Source organism: Somniosus microcephalus, chromosome 8 (assembly GCF_052327205.1).
Source record: "Somniosus microcephalus isolate GS21.2 chromosome 8, FLI_Smic_1.0, whole genome shotgun sequence".
NCBI lineage: Eukaryota > Metazoa > Chordata > Chondrichthyes > Squaliformes > Somniosidae > Somniosus > Somniosus microcephalus.
The window spans coordinates 195,204,473-195,223,028 of record NC_140994.1 but is presented as its reverse complement, the minus strand read 5'-3'; the positions used below and the strand labels follow the sequence as shown (position 1 = coordinate 195,223,028).

General features: G+C 45.5%; 1 protein-coding gene across 1 annotated transcript in view; it reads right to left on the bottom strand.

The window, feature by feature from the left end:
* Positions 1-18,556, bottom strand: part of LOC147114005 (electrogenic sodium bicarbonate cotransporter 1-like) — a 200,146-nt gene that overhangs the window by 106,365 nt on the left and 75,225 nt on the right. The window contains exons 11-14 of the mRNA XM_085996180.1: positions 16,763-17,034; positions 16,579-16,652; positions 15,991-16,182; positions 5,013-5,126 (exon numbers count right to left, since the gene is read on the bottom strand). Coding sequence (XP_085852306.1) covers positions 5,013-5,126; positions 15,991-16,182; positions 16,579-16,652; positions 16,763-17,034 — 652 coding nt within the window. The remainder of the gene's footprint in view (positions 1-5,012; positions 5,127-15,990; positions 16,183-16,578; positions 16,653-16,762; positions 17,035-18,556) is intronic.

Sequence of the window (18,556 nt, the reverse complement as noted above, 5' to 3'; positions counted from 1 at the left end):
CCTGACGACCATGTGTGCAGGAAGTGTATCCAGCTGCAGCTACTGGCAGACCACATTGCGGCGCTGGAGCTGCAATTGGATACATACTGGACCATTCGCGATGCTGAGGACGTCGTAGATATCACGTTTCAGCAGTTGGTCACACCGCAGATAAAGGTTGCACAGGCAGAAAGGGAATGGGTGACCAACAGGCAGAGTAGTAGGTGCAGGCAGGTAGTGCAGGGGTCCCCTGTGGACATCCCCCTCTCAAACAGATATACCACTTTGAATACTGTTGAGGGGGATGGCTTATCAGGGGAAAGCAGCAGCAGCCAAGTTCCTGGCACCAGGGGTGGTTCTGCTGCACAGGACAGGAAGAAAAAGAGGGGTAGAGCTATAGTAATAGGGGATTCTATTGTAAGGGGAATAGATAGGCATTTCTGCGGCCACAAACATTGACTCCAGGGTGGTATGTTGCCTCCCTGGTGAAAGGGTCAGGGATGTCTCTGGGAGTCTGCAGGGCATTCTGGAGGGAGAGGGTGAACAGCCAGTTGTCGTGGTGCACATAGGTACCAACGATATAGGTAAAAAACAGGATGAGGTCCTAAAAGCTGAATATAGGGAGTTAGGAGGTAAATTAAAAAATAGGACCTCAAAGGTAGTAATCTCAGGATTGCTACCAGTGCCACGTGCTAGTCAGAGTAGAAATAGAAGGATATTTCAGATGAATACGTGGCTAGAGGAATGGTGCAAGGGGGAGGGATTCAAATTCCTGGGACATTGGAACCAGTTCTGGGGGAGGTGGGACCAGTACAAACCGGACGGTTTGCACCTGGGCAGGGCCGGGACCGATGTCCTAGGGGGAGTGTTTGCTAGTGCTCTGGGGGAGGGTTTAAACTAAAATGGCAGGGGGTTGGGAACCTGAGCAGGGATACAGAGGAAAGGGAAAAAAGGATAAAAGCAAAAGATAGGAAGGAGAAAAACAAAAGTGGATTTCACAGAAATCAGCGGTTTAAATCAAACATGGCCACAGTAAATAATAATTCTAATAGGTCTAAGAGCGTTAAAAAAACAAGCCTGAAGGCTTTGTGTCTTAATGCGAGGAGCATTAGTAATAAGGTGGATGAATTAGCTGCGCAAATAGAGCTAAACGAATATGATTTGATTGGGGTTTCGGAAACATGGCTCCAGGGTGGCCAAGGCTGGGAACTCAACATCCAGGGGTATTCAATATTCAGGAAAGATAGGCAAAAAGGAAAGGGAGGTGGGGTAGCATTGCTGGTTAAAGAGGGGATTAACACAATTGTAAGGAAGGATATTAGCTCTGATGATGTGGAATCTGCATGGGTAGAACTGAGAAATGCCAAGGGGCAGAAAACGTTAGTGGGAGTGGTATATAGACCTCCAAACAGTAATGCAGAGGTTGGGGATGGCATTAAAAGGGAAATTAGAGAAGCGTGCAATAAGGGCACAGCAGTTATCATGGGTGACTTTAATCTACATATAGATTGGGCTAACCAAATTAGTAACAATACTGTGGAGGAGGAATTCCTGTAGTGTTTACGGGATGGTTTCCTGGACCAATATGTCGAGGAACTAACTAGAGATCAGGCCATCTTAGACTGGGTATTATGTAATCACGAGAAAGGATTAATTAGCAATCTTGTTGTACGAGGCCCCTTGGGTCGGAGCGATCATAATATGATAGCATTCTTCATTAAGATGGAGAGTGAAGTAGTTAACTCAGAGGCTAGGGTCCTGAATTTAAATAAAGGAAACTATGATGGTATGAGGCGCGAGTTGGGTAGGATTGATTGGGGAATGTCACTCAAAGGGTTGACGGTGGATAGGCAATGGCAAACATTCAAAGACCGCATGGATGAACTACAGAATTTGTTAATCCCTGTTTGGCATAACAATAAAACAAAAAAGGTGACTCAACCGTGGCTAACAAGGGAAATTAGGGATAGCATAAGATCCAAGGAGAGGACATATAAATTGGCCAGAAAAAGCAGTAAACCTGAGGATTGGGAGCAGTTTAGGATTCAACAAAGGAGGACAAAAGGATTAATTAAGAAGGGGAAAATAGAGTATGAGAGTAAGCTTGCAGGGAACATAAAAACTGACTGTAAAAGCTTTTATAGATATGTGAAGAGAAAAAGTTTGGTGAAGTCAAGCGTAGGTCCCTTGCAGTCAGAATCAGGGGAATTTATAATGGGGAACAAAGAAATGGCAGACCAATTAAACACATATTTTGGTTCTGTCTTCACAAAGGAGGACACAAATAACCTCTCAGAGATGTCGGGGAATATAGGGTCTGATGAAAGGGAGGAACTGAAAGAAATAAGTATTTGTAGGGAAATGGTGTTAGGGAAATTGACGGGATTGAAGGCCGATAAATCCCCAGGGCCTGATAATCTACATCCTAGGGTACTTAAGGAAGTGGCCCGAGAAATAGTAGATGCATTGCTGATCATCTTCCAACATTCGATGGAATCTGGAACAGTACCCATTGATTGGAGGGTAGCTAATGTTATCCCACTATTCAAAAAAGGTGGTAGAGAGAAAACAGGGAATTACAGACCGGTAAGCCTGACATCGGTAGTGGGGAAAATGCTAGAGTCCATTATAAAAGATGTAATAGCAGAGCACTTGGAAAATAGTGACCGGATCGGACAAAGTCAACATGGATTTACAAAAGGTAAATCGTGCTTGACTAATCTACTGGAATTTTTTGAGGATGTAACTGGTAAAATAGATAAGGGAGAACCAGTGGATGTGGTGTATTTGGACTTTCAAAAGGCTTTCGATAAGGTCCCGCATAAGAGACTAGCGTGTAAAGTTAAGGCACATGGGATTGGGGGCAAGGTATTGACTTGGATAGAGAACTGGTTGGCAGACAGAAATCAAAGAGTTGGAATAAACGGGTCTTTTTCCGAGTGGCAGGCAGTGACTAGTGGGGTACCGCAAGGATCAGTCCTTGGACCCCAGCTATTCACAATATATATTAATGATTTAGACGAGGGAACTAGATGTAAAATCTCCAAGTTTGCAGATGACACAAAGCTGGCTGGGCATGTGCGCTGTGAAGAGGATGCCGAGAAACTCCAGGATGATTTGGACAGGTTGGGTGATTGGGCAGAAGCATGGCAGATGCAATATAACGTGAATAAATGCGAGGTTATCCACTTTGGTATCAAAAACAGGAAGGCAGATTATTATATGAATGGCAGTAGATTGGGAGAAGGGGAAGTGCAACGAGACCTGGGTGTCCTTGTGCACCAGTCGCTGAAGGTAAGCATGCAGGTGCAGCAGGCGGTTAAAAAGGCAAATGGTATGTTGGCCTTCGTAGCGAGAGGGTTTGAGTACAGGAACAAGGATGTCTTGCTGCAGTTTTACAGGGCCTTGGTGAGACCACATCTTGAGTATTGTGTGCAGTTTTGGTCGCCTTATCGGAGGAAGGATGTTCTTGCCATGGAGGGAGTTCAGCGAAGATTAACCAGGCTGATACCTGGGATGGCAGGAATGACGTATGAGGAGAGATTGGGTCGATTGGGCTTATACTCGCTAGAGTTTAGAAGAATGAGAGGGGATCTCATTGAAACTTATAAAATTCTGACAGGACTGGACAGACTAGATGCAGGAAGGATGTTCCTGATGGTCGGGGAGTCCAGAACCAGGGGTCACAGTCTAAGGATAAGGGGTAAGCCATTTAGGACTGAAATGAGGAGGAATTTCTTCACCCAGAGAGTGGTGAACCTGTGGAATTCTCTACCACAGAAGGCAGTGGAGGCCAATTCATTAAATATATTCAAGAAGGAGTTGGATATATTTCTTAAGGCTAAAGGGATCAAGGGATATGGGGAGCAAGCAGGGACAGGGTACTGAATTTGGATGATCAGCCATGATCTCATTGAATGGCAGAGCAGGCTCGAGGGGCCGAATGGCCTACTCCTGCTCCTATCTTCTATGTTTCTAACCTATCACTGACCTTCCCTTTTGTTCTTTCATCCCCTCCCCCTTTTCCCTGCCCCTAACTTGCTTTAAAATCTATTCCTTTTTCTGCTTTTTTCCAGTTCTGATGAAAGGTCTTCGACCTGAAATGTTAACTCTGCTTCTCTCTCCACAGATGCTGCCCTGGCCTGCTGAGCTTTTCCAACATTTTCTGTTGTTATTTCGGATTTCCAGCATCTGCAGTATTTTGCTATCATCATTCGCAGGAAGCTATTGTAACTCTTCACTAGAAGATATTGTAACCTCCAAGACAGCATTTTACATCATAATTGGTCTGGATTTTTTTTTAATTCACTTTTAAATATAAGGTTTGTAACTTGCAGGTTCAATCAGCTGCCTTGGTTAGGTAGGAATAAGGAAGTCTGAAAGCTGCATTTGGAAGTATGCGAATAATATTTATTGACTCATTTAAAAATGTATTTGACTTCATGCAGAACATATATTAACTAGAACTACGCAAGCTTCATGATAACCTGGTGAGTAAATTGCACAATCAGCCTCAGCATCCCTGGATATATGAGGGAGGAAAAAAATCCGAGTTCTCACTCTGAGTGCTACCCAGTGCCTCGTACTACAAAGTGCACATGTGTAGACATTGAGTGAGGATACAACCAAGCTCGCCGACAATGCTATTCAAATAGCCTGCCAACATTCAATGTCTAGGCTCACTTATGAAGAATGGCCATTGAAGAGCTGCTGACACCCTTTGAACCATACTCCAGTAAGAAGAGGAGGGGGGGGGGGGGTGGAAATTTGAGAAGAAAATCAATAAATAATTTCAACTATGTACTTTGAGAGTTGCTATCTTAAATCATGATTGAAGGAATGAACAATGGCGCCTGTGAAGTAGGTTGAAGAAACAGAACAGCACGTATAACTATGACATAGGAACCAATGTGTACACCTTACCTGAAAGGAGTTTGACACCCAAGAAATGTTTCATGGGACAGTAGAATTCTTTTAAATGATCAATGAAATACATACAGATAATTACTGTCCATATGTTTTGTAACACAAACCTTAAGCTCACTTGGCACAATGAGTTTGGGGGTATCCACACCAACTAGGATATCAACTCCACAGAAGATCAGTATTGACAAGATGATGGAAAAATCACTAATTAGTTTCCTGACCTAAGGAAGAAATCAGTAAGTTGTAAAACAATATTACAGAGCCATTTCAAATGGTTTCATCTTGGACCAACTGATCCAATATCAGGCATGCAAAAAGCCTTCTATAAAAAACATTGTTGTAATGGTTAATTTGTTCACACATATCCATGAAGTTAAAAACACAAACTCTAAACAATTGTAACCTACAATTAAAGCTGCAGTACATATTTTCAAATGAACTCTTCCAAGGGTGAATTTGTGAAACTCTTACAATTAATGTTAAACAAGGATACTGAGGGATGTTTAGTAAACTTCAAATTAATTTTGAAGTTAAATACTAAAATAAATTGGACCCAGTGTTTGAACCATATGTGATGTTGCATTTTTATTTAAGGACAAGGCTCCACAGTTTTAAACTGGTAAAAGGCAAATTTAAGAATGAAGTCAGGAAGTTCTTTTTGATGTAAACGGTGATCAGCACATGGGCTCTCAGTAGGGTATAAGAGGCAAAAATCTTGGAACTATTTAAGAGACAGTTCGATGCCATGATGGGAGGACTGGAAGTTTTTTCTGGCTAATGTGGGTTGAATGCCCTCCCCAGCCAGATTTATCTTGTGAACTTTCCAATTTGAGTCAAGAGTGAAAACTATTTTCAATGTAGAAATAGAACAGTCATAAAGAGTGAATCAACAAAAGGTTTGTCCCAAGTTTGGGGATATTTACCCCTAAATTGTTGCCAAACCCAGCTTAATATGATAATTTCAGTCTGATTTTCTGTCACAAATCAAAGAAAAAAATAAGTTGCACTCACTTGAACTAATTTTAGTACCATCTCAGGGAAATATAAAATCTATCATAACACCATGGCAACGTAAAATAAATCTCTGCTGTGTACCTGCCATTGCTGAGGTACACAAGGATAAATTCACCCCCAAAGAGTGAATTTTAACAACTTTAGTGACATTCCTGGACCAGTCAGAAGTTCAGGCTGCAATTTTACTTACCCCGGTGGGTCGGTGGCGGGCGATGTCGGTGGTGGGTCCCGACCCCACTGCTGGCTCCATCCCGCTGTGTAAGATGACTTTCCGTTGATTTGGCTTGTTAAGCCCGCCCAGTGCGTTACCCAGCCCAATTAGAGGGAGCGACTCTGGTGGACGCGTCATCAGCCGGTTTCCTCAAAGGGACCATGGCCACATTTGTCTTGACATTTGTGCTGTCAGTGTTCTACAGCATTGAGGTGCTGCAAACACTGACAAGCACTGCACAGAGGCACAGGGCTGCACTCAGGCTCTCTCATGACTACCTCCATATGCTTATGGAGTCACAGCACGCAGGGTGGTCCTCTTCCCTTCCCATAGGTGGAAGCGAGCTCCCCAGGAGATCAACACAGCCTAGTTGCACATTGCAGAGGAGGGCACAAGCAGGGATGTGGTCAGGAGGACCTAGATGCAGTGCCGCAAACATTTCAATTGTCTCAGTAGATCACAAAACATTAGTACAAAGCCACACTCAATTTCATCCTGCTGTGCCTCTCATCACATCCCCATCACTCTGCCTTCCCTACCCTACTCCTGCACATCCTTACTCAAACCAACTTACTTTGGACCTCCACCCATCCCTCTCTATCTATGTTATCACATCCCCATCTCACTAGCCACCCCTCACACTCACCCTCATCCTAGTGCAATCATATGAACTAACAACACACAAGGTGTTTTATGAAATGTTCATGTAAAGTTTCTGTTAATGTGGTGTCAAACATTGAAACCTTTATTTTCAACACTTTGCGTTCTTGGACAGATTTGTGTCCACCTTTGGAAGTGGCTTAATGAGTTGCAGTGAACGTTGAGACATAACGGTAACCTACCCCCCACCCCCCTGACAATGGTGACGAGTATGAAAGGAATGGCTTGGGCATTGTAGGGATGCTTTATGGTGTTAGTGTGGGGCGGTGCCAACCTGGCACATCATGTGGCAGCCAGGGTGTACAGCGCCAAGTGAAGTAAATCTGGCCATGGCGAGTCCATCCCTGGCCTCCCGGGCACCAATGTACTTGGGTGCTGATGCCCTCTGTCCTGTGCAGCATCAGTTGATTGCGGAGAAGATTGGTGGTGTTGTTGGTGCTGCTGGTGTTTAGGCTGATCGTGGTGGGATTCTGAGGACCAAGGTGAGAGAGTATAAAGGGCACCCACGTTGATGAAACAGATGGCAGGTGAAGTAGAGAATGGCGAGAGAGTTCTTCCAATGAGGTGAGAGTGGTTGGAGAGTGGAAAGTGGAAAGCCTTCAGAATGTGTGCTGGAAATGGAGTGAGAAAAAGTTTCTGCCTGAGGAAAGTGAATTATCAGTCAGGTGGAAGCTTTTACTGTACATTTGAAGGAATGTACAAGGAATCAGCTGGAGCAATGGCCACTGAACTCCCGCCTCAGGTTGACAGCCATGGTCTGCGCACAGCGAGGATCCCATGGTCATGAAGTTAAAGGCAAAAGTTAAGTGAAAAAAGGCGGTTATGCATCTGGCAACTAGATGCTAATCATTTTAATTAGGTCCCCCGCTGCTGCCGGGTGGGTCTGCTCAGCGTTGACAGACCCGACATTGGGAAAGGTGCGTGGCGGCAGGTTGACAGCAGGTTCCCGACCCGCTGTCAAAAAAAACTTTCCCACCCGACTCGCCACCGATTGCACCCGCTGACCTCCCCCAGAAAATTCCGGCCTTAGTTCCGGTTTGAAAATAATCTCAACAAGCATGCCAAAGCTGACCAGAGAAAGTAGCATCATGAGAAGGGAGAGTTCCAGAATCAGGAGGCACATACTGCATGCTACGAGCCCAGACCAATACTATCCTCATCTGACATATACACACACTGGTTTCCAGCAGGACTTGCTGGATAGTGATCAGGAATGGGAACACTGGCTGATTTTTCCCTTCACTCACTGAACCACTGGGGAGGTTTGGAAAAGATCATATCCACACTCCATGAACCTCCAGGTGGTGTGGGCTGCCAAGTTAGGATCAAAGTTGTTTCCAAATATTTAAATCTTACAGCCTGCCAGCAATATAAATGCAATTGGTTTCCGCTGATGGCTCAGTGAGTTTAGTCAGTAAGTAGCTGAGTCATACAGACCAGTTAGGTTTGATCACCAATTATTTGGGCCTCAATTATTAACCCCCTTCATGACAAGAGGTTAGGGTGGGGGTTAAACCTTAAAAAGTGGGGATCTCATCCCCAACCTGCCCCGTACAGGTCCGTTGCCGTTTTTACGGCGGCAGGTAGTGTGCCGTGCTAGTGTCCCATCTTGGATAGGCGGGACACTTCATTTTCATACTTAAATCAGCCTCACATAGTACAATTGTGACTCAGATTTAAATTTAATTGCTGCTGGCCGGGTTTTCTCGGGCTCGGGAAACCCGGCAGCAAAATGGAGGTAAGAGCTGCCGGCTCGAGAAGGTAAGTGCTTTTTACAGCAATCCTTGTGGGCCAGGAGGAGCAGGAGTGCTCCACCCGGCCCCTCACGAAGCCTTCGGCATCACTTATGCCGATCGCGACCTCTCTCTCCCTCCTGCCATGATCGTCGGCCACCCCCCACCCCGATCTGCAGCCTGCCCTGTGATCCAATCTGACCTCCCTGCTCCAGCTTCGATCTGCAGCCTGCTGTGCAATTCAACCTGACCTCTCCGCCCCCACCAGCCCCGAGATCCGATACGGCCTCCCCTGCCTCCCCTCTAGCCCAATCCAAAGCCTGCCCCGTGACCACGATTGCCGGAGATCATCCCCAAAGGTCCCCGGCTGTGGCCTCCTGCCGTTGGTTTTCCCGCTCAGCATCCAGCCAGCCTGTCAATTTGACCGGCTGCCAGGCAGCAAATGGAAAAAAAATTATACTGAGGTTGTGCCGTTAAATTCAGCAGGACCTCCACGTCCTCGCCAGGTTTCCCCAGCACGCTCCCATAAATATCGGGACCCTGATCTCAGCCAAGGGAAGGTAGGCGGTAGAGGTGCTGCAATAACTTTCAGAACCCCTGTGTTAAGAGCGGAACATAAACTAATGTTCCTGTTCCAGATCACTATGCAGTGACCCGTTGATGGTGAGCATATGTGGATGTCAGATGAGCATTGGACTCTGCTGTTACTCACTATCAAAGCTCATAGATGCAAGATTAAATGCAAACCATTTAGAACAAGAAAGCAGGAGAAACTTTTTTATAGAATGTTTCGAGGCTGTAGAATTCACTTCCAGGGTTAGTGGTTGAGGCAGAAACTGCCCAGCAGGAATGGGGCGGGTGCATAGTTAAAATAGCTGTGCAAAGATTTACTGTGCCATTCCTGCTTGCTCCCACCCGATGTTATATTAACAAGCCCTTATTTTAGGCGGGCACACTCAGGCAGGAGCCTCATTAATACATGCAAATCAGGGTCCTATGATGTCATTGGGACCCCAATTTCAAGTTAACGGTGTACTGAGTGGGACGCCTATCGCAGACGCCCTGCTCAGTAAAACCTGGCAGAGAAGAATGGGAGGGCCTCTAAGATAAGTCAGAAACTTTCCTTCGTGGAGCCAGGAGAATCGGGAGTGCTTTTCTGGGTTCCACAAGCAAAGTCTGTGTAGTAACCTGGGAGGTTATGAGTAACTTGATCCACCAGGTGGTGCTGTGGCAATTGCTCTCCTGAGTTAAGTCTGATCTGTACTGTTGTACTCTTTGTTTATGCTGCCTCATGGCAGAAGCTTTTATGTGCAAGGGTTGATTAAACCATGTTAAGGAGTTAACCTGTGTCTGTCTCCATCTATGGCCAGCTCAAGATACCACATATGGCGACGAGAATAAAGGACGGAAGAGTTTTGGAGTATTCGGAAGAGGTGCTCAGGTTGGTTAGCAAACTAGTCGGAAAAGCACGAGGCTAGGCTGCGGGAGTCGAAACGGAGTTTGATTTTTTGGCTGAAGTGACCGGACTCCAAGGATGGCAGGAACGGTAGGCTCCGTGGTACCTTTTGACAGCAAGTCGCAGTCTTGGGAGGAGTATATTGAAATACTGAGCCATTTCTTTATGGCAAACGAGGTGGACAGTGCTGAAAAGAAAAGAGCCATTTTACTGAGTTGTGTGGGAGCGCAAACCTATACACGGATGAGGAATCTGCTGAGCCCGGAGCGGCCAGGAGAAAAATCTTTTGACGAGTTGGTGAGTCTACTAAAGAATAATTTCAATCCGAAACCTAGTGAAATAGTACAGAGATGGAAATTCAATTCGAGGATTAGGAGGCCGGAAGAAAGCGTTACCGAGTATGTGGAGGAGCTTCGGAAGCTCGCACAGGACTGTAATTTTGGAAATGCGCTCACAGTCATGTTAAGGGACAGACTAGTATGCGGAGTTAACAACGACAGTATACAGCAAAGGTTGCTGTCAGAAGAAGGATTAACGTTTGAGACGGCACTTAAAAAAGCACAAGCCATGGAGATGGCTAACAAGGACATTAAGAACTTAAACAGTATGAGCAAGGAGAAATGGAGTAAACCAGGGGGAGGAGCTGTTTTCAAGATGGAAGCTGGCGCGAAAAGTCCACCAGTCGGGGTTGGGGATTGCTACCGATGTGGCGGGACGAGCCATTATGCAAAGGATTGCAGGTTTGCAAAGGCAAAGTGCCACAATTGTGGAAAAATAGGGCACTTAAAGAAAGTCTGTAAAAGGGCAGTGAGTGAGAGAAGCAGTGCTAAAGGGGCAAAGCATGCAAAAGGGGGGAGGGAGAAGTACACAAAGCAGGCAAATTACATACAAGAGGAGGAAGAGTCTAGTGAGGAGGTTTTCACTGTGTACAGTATAGACACTTCAAGGCCCAACATACCCCCTCTCACTCAGTATTTGATAGTGAACGGAGGTCAAGTAAAGTTTGAGATTGACACCGGATGTAGTGTAACCATAATGTCGCAGACTGAGTACGCCAAGCTATGGGGGGGGAAGCAAAAGTACCAGAGCTAGGTACATGCCCCATTAGTCTCAAAACCTACACAGGACAGAAGGTGGACATTTTGGGGGCGGCCGAAGTACAAGTGGAACACAAAGGAGTCACCAAAGAGCTTACGGTGGTAGTGGTAGCAGGGTCAGGGCCAAACCTGTTAGGGCGAGGGTGGATCAGTGAGTTGAGTGTGTACTGGCAGGCAATGAATAAAATGGAGGACAGTACAGAGGCACTGCAAGAAGTGCTGATGAAGCATGAGTTAGTGTTCAAGGACGAACTGGGCACCTTAAGGGGAGCCACAGCCAAGATTCATGTAGCCAGTGATGCCACGCCTCGTTTCTTTAAACCAAGGTCGGTACCTTTTGCAATGAAAACCAAGGTTGAGGCAGAACTAGATCGCCTGCTAAGGGACAAAGTAATAGAACCAGTGAAATTTTCAGACTGTGCGGCACCAATAGTCCCGGTATTGAAGCCCGACGGTAACGTAAGGGTGTGTGGTGACTATAAGTTAACAGTGAACAGAGTATCATCACTGGAACAGTACCCCATTCCGAGAATGGAGGACATGTTAACATCGCTCGCTGGGGGAGAAAGATTCAGCAAACTGGACATGAGTCATGCATATCAGCAGATATTGCTAGATGAAGAATCAAAAAAGTTTGTCACAGTGAACACGCACAAGGGGCTGTTCACGTATGCCAGGTTACCATTTGGTGTCAGTTCTAGCCCAGCAATATTCCAACGGACTATGGAGGGCATTCTGCAGGGCATTCCAAAGGTGGCCGTGTACTTAGATGATATTCTGCTAACAGGAAGTGATGATCAGGATCACTTAAAAACACTGGACAAAGTGCTACAGCGGCTGGAAGAGGCGGGGCTACGCCTGAAACGGAGTAAGTGTAGTTTCATGGAGAAGGAAGTTACATTCCTGGGACATCGGGTGGATGCCACAGGCCTCCATCCATTACCAGGGAAAGTGCGGGCAGTGCAGGATGCACCGGCACCCACCTCAGTGACTGAACTGAAAGCCTATCTAGGGCTCCTGAATTATTATAACCGGTTTCTTCCAAACTTATCGATGCTGCTGGCACCCCTGCACAAACTGCTGAGAAAGGAGGAGCCATGGCGTTGGGGGCCAGAGCAAGCGAAAGCGTTTCAGCAGTCAAAGGAGCTACTTCAGTCCAGCAGGGTGTTGGTGCATTACGACGAGAAGAAGGAGCTGATAATGTCCTGCGACGCATCACCCTATGGAGTGGGGGCAGTGTTGGCCCACCGCATGCCAGATGGAGCAGAAAGGCCCATCAGGTTTGTTTCACGCACGCTCACAGCTGCGGAAAAGAACTATTCACAGCTTGATAAAGAGGGGTTGGCCATTATATTTGGAGTAAAGAAATTCCATAAGTACATATATGGGAGGAAGTTTGTAATCAGTACTGACCACAAGCCTCTTATTAGCTTACTGAATGAGATGAAAGCGGTGCCTCAAATGGCATCACAGAGAATAATGAGATGGGCAGTAATACTAAGAGCCTATGAATATGTGATCACGTACAGAGCCGGCAAGGAAAACGGGAACGCGGATGCTCTCAGCCGCCTGCCCCTATCAAAATCTCCTCGCAGTACTTCCCCTGAGGAGCACGTCCTGATGCTGGATCAGGAGATCAGTCCCCTGATGACTTCAGCGCAAATCCAGGGCTGGACAGCCAAGGACCCCGTTCTGTCAAGGGTCCGTGAGTATGTGTTGAAAGGCTGGCCAGATCACCGTGAGGGACCGGAGTTCGCGCCGTACAGACAGAGACAGCACGAGCTCAGTGTCCAAGATGGATGTGTGCTATGGGGAGCACGCATCATAGTCCCAGAGCGGGGACGCTCTACTTTGATGGAACAGTTGCATCAATCGCACCCAGGAATGACTAGAATGAAAGGACTGGCTAGGAGCTACTTGTGGTGGCCTAACTTGGATGCTGAAATTGAGTCAAAGGCAAAGTCATGCACTATATGTCAGGAACAGAGGAAAGCGCCGGCCGGGGCACCACTCCATCCCTGGGAGTGGCCCAGCAAACCCTGGAGGAGAATTCACATAGACTATGCGGGACCTTTTATGGGCAAAATGTTTTTGGTGCTGGTTGACGCTCACTCAAAGTGGATCGACGTTTATCCAGTGAGCTCTGCAACGACTGATGCCACACTGAATAGTCTCAGGAACAGCTTCAGCACGCATGGTATTCCAGAAATGATTGTATCTGACAATGCACAGTGTTTTGTTAGTGAAGGGAGCAAAGAATTCATGGTAAGGAATGGAATCACACATGTCACCTCGGCTCCATATCACCCAGCTTCAAATGGGTTAGCCGAGCGAGCCGTGCAGACTTTTAAGGAGCTCATGAGGAAGAGCTCAGGTGACACCCTGGAGACCAAGCTCAATAGAGCCTTGTTTAGTTATCTCATAACGCCCCAAGCTACCACGGGGCTTTCTCCGGCTGAGTTGATGATGGGGAGAAAGTTGCGGTGCACGTTAGACCTGATACACCCAGATCTCAAAAGCAAGGTTGAGACAAAACAAACAAACCAAAAAGCGTACCATGACAAACATACTAAAGCTCGCCATAGGGGACTCTGTGTACACCCGGAACTTCGGTTATGGACTAATCCAGGACATTACAGGACCTGTGTCGTACTCCGTGTTACTCGGGGATGGTCGAGGGGTTTGTCGGCATGTGGATCAGCTTTTCAGCCGGCAGCAGGGGGAACTGCCTCAGATGGAAAAAAGGGCAGTAGAGGAGGCTGTTCCAGGACCCAGCACGGCTTATAAGGTGCCAGTGGACACTGGTACTGCCAGGCCACAGCGGGACAGAGTAAAACCAACATCAGAGACTACTCCAATCTCAAGTGCGAGTGAATCTGAGAATCCACCACAAGTGGAATTAAGACGTTCACAAAGGATTCGCAAGCAACCAGAAAGACTTATACAAACCTGTTAAATTAGTCAGGGGTTAACCATGGTTAGAGCATACTGGTTAATTAAAACGTAGTACCTAGTAAGGGTTATTGTTTAAGAATTGCATACGGCAATCTTAAGGGGGGAGGAGTGTAGTAACCTGGGAGGTTATGAGTAACCTGATCCACCAGGTGGTGCTGTGGCAATTGCTCTCCTGAGTTAAGTCTGATCTGTACTGTTGTACTCTTTGTTTATGCTGCCTCATGGCAGAAGCTTTTATGTGCAAGGGTTGATTAAACCATGTTAAGGAGTTAACCTGTGTCTGCCTCCATCTATGGCCAGCTCAAGATACCACAGTCTGGGTCTTTGTTGCCTTGGGCTCCCTCCCTTCCCACCTGCAAAATGGCCCCGATTCCCCCTCTCCTCCCCCCACAATGATCCACCTTAGTGCTGGTGAGCGGATTCCGGTCTCCACTATTTTGACCTGCCCAAAGCCAGCCTGCTGCCTCTTTTCTTCCATTTCAGGCAGAGAGCTGGCCAGCGGGATGCAAATGAGGCCTGTCAGAGGTGCCGTCTTTCGAATGAGATGTTAAACCAAGGCCAGTTCTGCTCTCTCAGGCGGATGTAAAAGATCCCATGCCACTATTTCAAAGAAGAGCAGGGGAGTTCTCCCTGGGGTCCTGGCCAATATTTGTCCCTATACTGACATTTGCTACGACTATCACTGTCTCTTGCCTTATGGTAATGTAATCTATGCCCTCCTGAGGTATTAAGGAATTTTGCCCTGGGTGAGGGAGTAGTTCCACCTATTTATCAGATTTAATTGGTAAAAGCATAGATCACAGCAGGAGGTTTTATAGATACCCAGAACCAGATATTAGATTTTGATTCAATGTCCCTGATTTTAACTTCCCTCCATGTGGCGGAAACTGGATGGGTGGGCAGATAAAATGAGGCCAGTCACTTACCTCCTCTGATCCAGCTGCCTTCCCGCTATGTCGCGATCGTAACCTGCTCTTTTGAGCAGGTGAGCAGGTCTCCCGCAGGAAGGCAACAGAATCCTTCTTTAAATTTGCAGATTGGGTTCGATTATGTCATCAGGACCTGATCTGCAATTTTATTGCAGGCCTGAGTGGGGGAGTAGTGACGACTTTCCCATCAGGCCATACCAGCCAGATTGCGGGCGAGAAGAGACCTAGCAAGTAAGTTTTAAAATATTTTAGGTTACCTTGCAGACCAAGAGGGGCAGGAACGCTCCCCTCACCCCCACACCGCTCCCCACTGACTGCTGGGAAAAGTTCCCACGGGTCCCCAGGTGCGGCCTCCTGCCACCAAATTCCCTCTCTTGTCCGCAACCAGATAGTGGATCTGGCTGGTTTCGGGCAAGACTCCAGGAAAATTTATGTAAATGAAGCCCAACTGTTAAAATCGTCCAGGCTTACATGTCCCAGAATCCCCGGGTTCACTGCCGTCTTCGGGAATCGCGCACACCGTACCCGCCCTGTCTCCCCCACCCGCCCCATTAAAATTGGGGTTAATGAGATTTGTTTTCTGACTGCCAATTAACTGGTCTTGATGAAACATGAACTCCTCTACCCAGAATTTCTGTGTCCTCATTGCTAATATTAGCTTTGTGACAGTCAAGTGACTGGAGTTTAGGTATTTTTAGTTTCAGAACCGACTGGAGGCATATTGCTTGCAACAATGTCCAGCATGCATACGTTCTCTCCCAGTTGAAGTCGCTCTTAAAGTGGTTTCAGTATATCATTTGCATGGCAATTTCTACTGATTCTCATTTTATCGCAGCCTGACAAATGTTGAAATGTTGTCACAAATCATTTGACAATATCATGTTTTGCAAAGCTTCGTTAGCTTGTCTCGTTGCAAACTGGCTCTCAACAAAACTTAAGACAGAAATCACAGGACTTTAAAAATTAGGCTCATTACTACTTGCTGTATAGAGAAAGTGCGCTATAAAAATGTACAACAAATTATGCTTACTGCAGTTGGGAAGTATCTGCTTAATCTAAAGTTCTTCAGCGACATGGAACAAACAAATGTGCCAAAGAAAAGAATAAAGGAAATGAGTGTGATGTCTGGAACATAATCACAGGTTTTGCCCACTAGCTGCCCTCCAAGCTTTAAACAATCTTTCGTTGTAAGTGAAGACCAGTTGGCAGATTCCACAGCGAACTAAAATGAAAACAGAGTTAAATAGGATTACAAAAACTTCTTGTAAATGTTTGTATATTTATCAAATATCTATAAGTCGTAAAAGATATTCTAAGGGATCTTTTAAAGTTGCAAAAAATCCTGGGTTATAAAATTGCAGTACCCTGAACTGGAAATATGGCAAAAATAGGTTGAAGCTAGCCCCACTCTCCAGCCACCCAAAACCCACCCCCAGGATTCTCCCCATGACAGTCTAGGCTCTCACATGAAGCATGGCCATTGGGGTGCGTTATTGAAGGGCTGCTGTGCAATTATACCTCACCATTCGTCAACACCTTCAGGAAAAAAGGGGAAAAATATGGGGAAAAAGTACATATTTTGGAGCGTATACAATTTCTACTTGGAGCAAAAACTTACAGTTGTATTATAGGTGGCCGTGCCAAGTTGAAAGTATGCCTCAGTTGTTTTGTTAAACAGACTTGAAGCATTACCTGAAAAATGTCAATAAAATGAAATACAATAAATAAACTAAAGCTTCTTTCAATGGTTTGCTTAAAATTGTGTATTCAAAGACTGACAATTTCTTTCAGTAGAATCTTACCTGCTTCAGGGGGCAGACAGGAGCAGTGATAGAGAGTAACATGGTCGATGTTATAATCAGAATTGATAGGATAATTCTTGGCCAAATTAAACATTTTCTGAAAAGCATCGTAGATAAAAATGAAGCTGATAAGTGTGCAGAAACCTTCCTCAGTGAAACGTGTAAAATATTGGACGAGGTAGCTGGCTTCTGTGGCAACCAGAATGAGACAAAAGAATGCTGTCCATATTCCAATCCAAAGACGAAACTCCAAATAGTCAAGCTTATAATCACTGTGAATTCATGTTTAAAAAATAAAAATGAATACTGGTAAAGAGCATTTAATGAAATGCAAAACCTTTCCACCACTGTAATTTTAAACAGCTCCAATTTCTATCCCAGCAAAGCTGACCAACCCCCAGTTAATATAAAGTAATTGGATAATTTAACACCAGAATTTACATGAATGAGAGTGAAATCATTGGGAGAATTTTTTAAACTATGAATTTACTCAAACTTCATCTGCCTATTTACCTAGAGATAAATTCCAAGAACAAACTACATTTCCAAGTATCTTTCTGGACTACATAGAGACTTGAGTCACATAGAACAGAGGGTCCCAGGTATGATATCTATGCTGAGTTAGCTGATCTCAGCTAGGGAGCTATAATTGGCAGCAGCGTACCTGGGCGAGGGAGGGAAAATCACTTAAGAGTTTCCGATTCTGGCTGTTACAGCCTGCTGGAAAGTGTGTCCCCTGAAAGTCTACCAATACTCTTGGCTTATATATGGAGAGCATATACTGTCCATGAGACCATAACCCAGCAAAAGATCAACGGGGTAAAATTCAATTTCCACGGGGAGAGCAAAACGCCCACCTGTTTTAAACCTCGCCTGATTTTCCTTTCCACTATAGAAATGGGGCAGAGTGTACAATGGGTGGATGATCCGCTACCACCCATTTTATGGCCCCACCAAAGTTGAATTTCACCCCCAATCACTTGGGATCCACTAAGATTTATTTGTGGATAAGCAGAGGCTGTACGGATATAGGGAGCATCACGAAGAAACATTTCAGTCACCGATACAACTAACCAATTTTTGGACCATTTCTTCAAAAAGTGGTTTCGCATTAATTGAGGGAAAAAAAGGAAAATAGAAAGTGAAAGAATTCTAAATAAATATATTTTAAAGCCAAATATTTGCAACGTGGAGTCTTGAAACATTCCCTAAAAGGCCATTTTGGCACTTTTCTGTACGGGGCAATGAAAAAATAAAATTTTCCAATATCCTTTGTGGTTTATGAATTCTGGACAGGTGTTATTTATTCCCCGTTGAGTCTGAAAATATCAACTAATGGGTACAAAAGTTTCAACGAAAAATAATTTAAATCATCAAAGTAATCCTCTTTAATTTGCAAGACCTTTTTTGAAAACAGACCTAGAGTGCCCCCAATGGCTCAGCTGGTTAAGGCAAAGAGCAACTGAGTCTTACAGATCAACAAGATCCCAATTTTGATCCCTAGGGGGTGAAGTTTGGGGCAATAATTTTTAAAAGTTTGTAAAATTAGCACCAGGCACTATGTTTTTCTAACTTTAAAAAAAATTGGTTTTCTCGCTCCAAGAGGGAGGTGGAACGCTAAATCAAGCGTTCCACTTCCCTCTTGGAGCGTGATCGGCAGCAGGCGGGGCGGTGTGTTCTGCAGCGCTGCACATTGGGCCATGTAGCGCTGCCGCATTGGAAGGCTCCTTTTCTCCCTTAAAGGGAAGACCATCGCTGCAGGCTCTGCAAAAGAAAGGGCACCAACCTGGACCA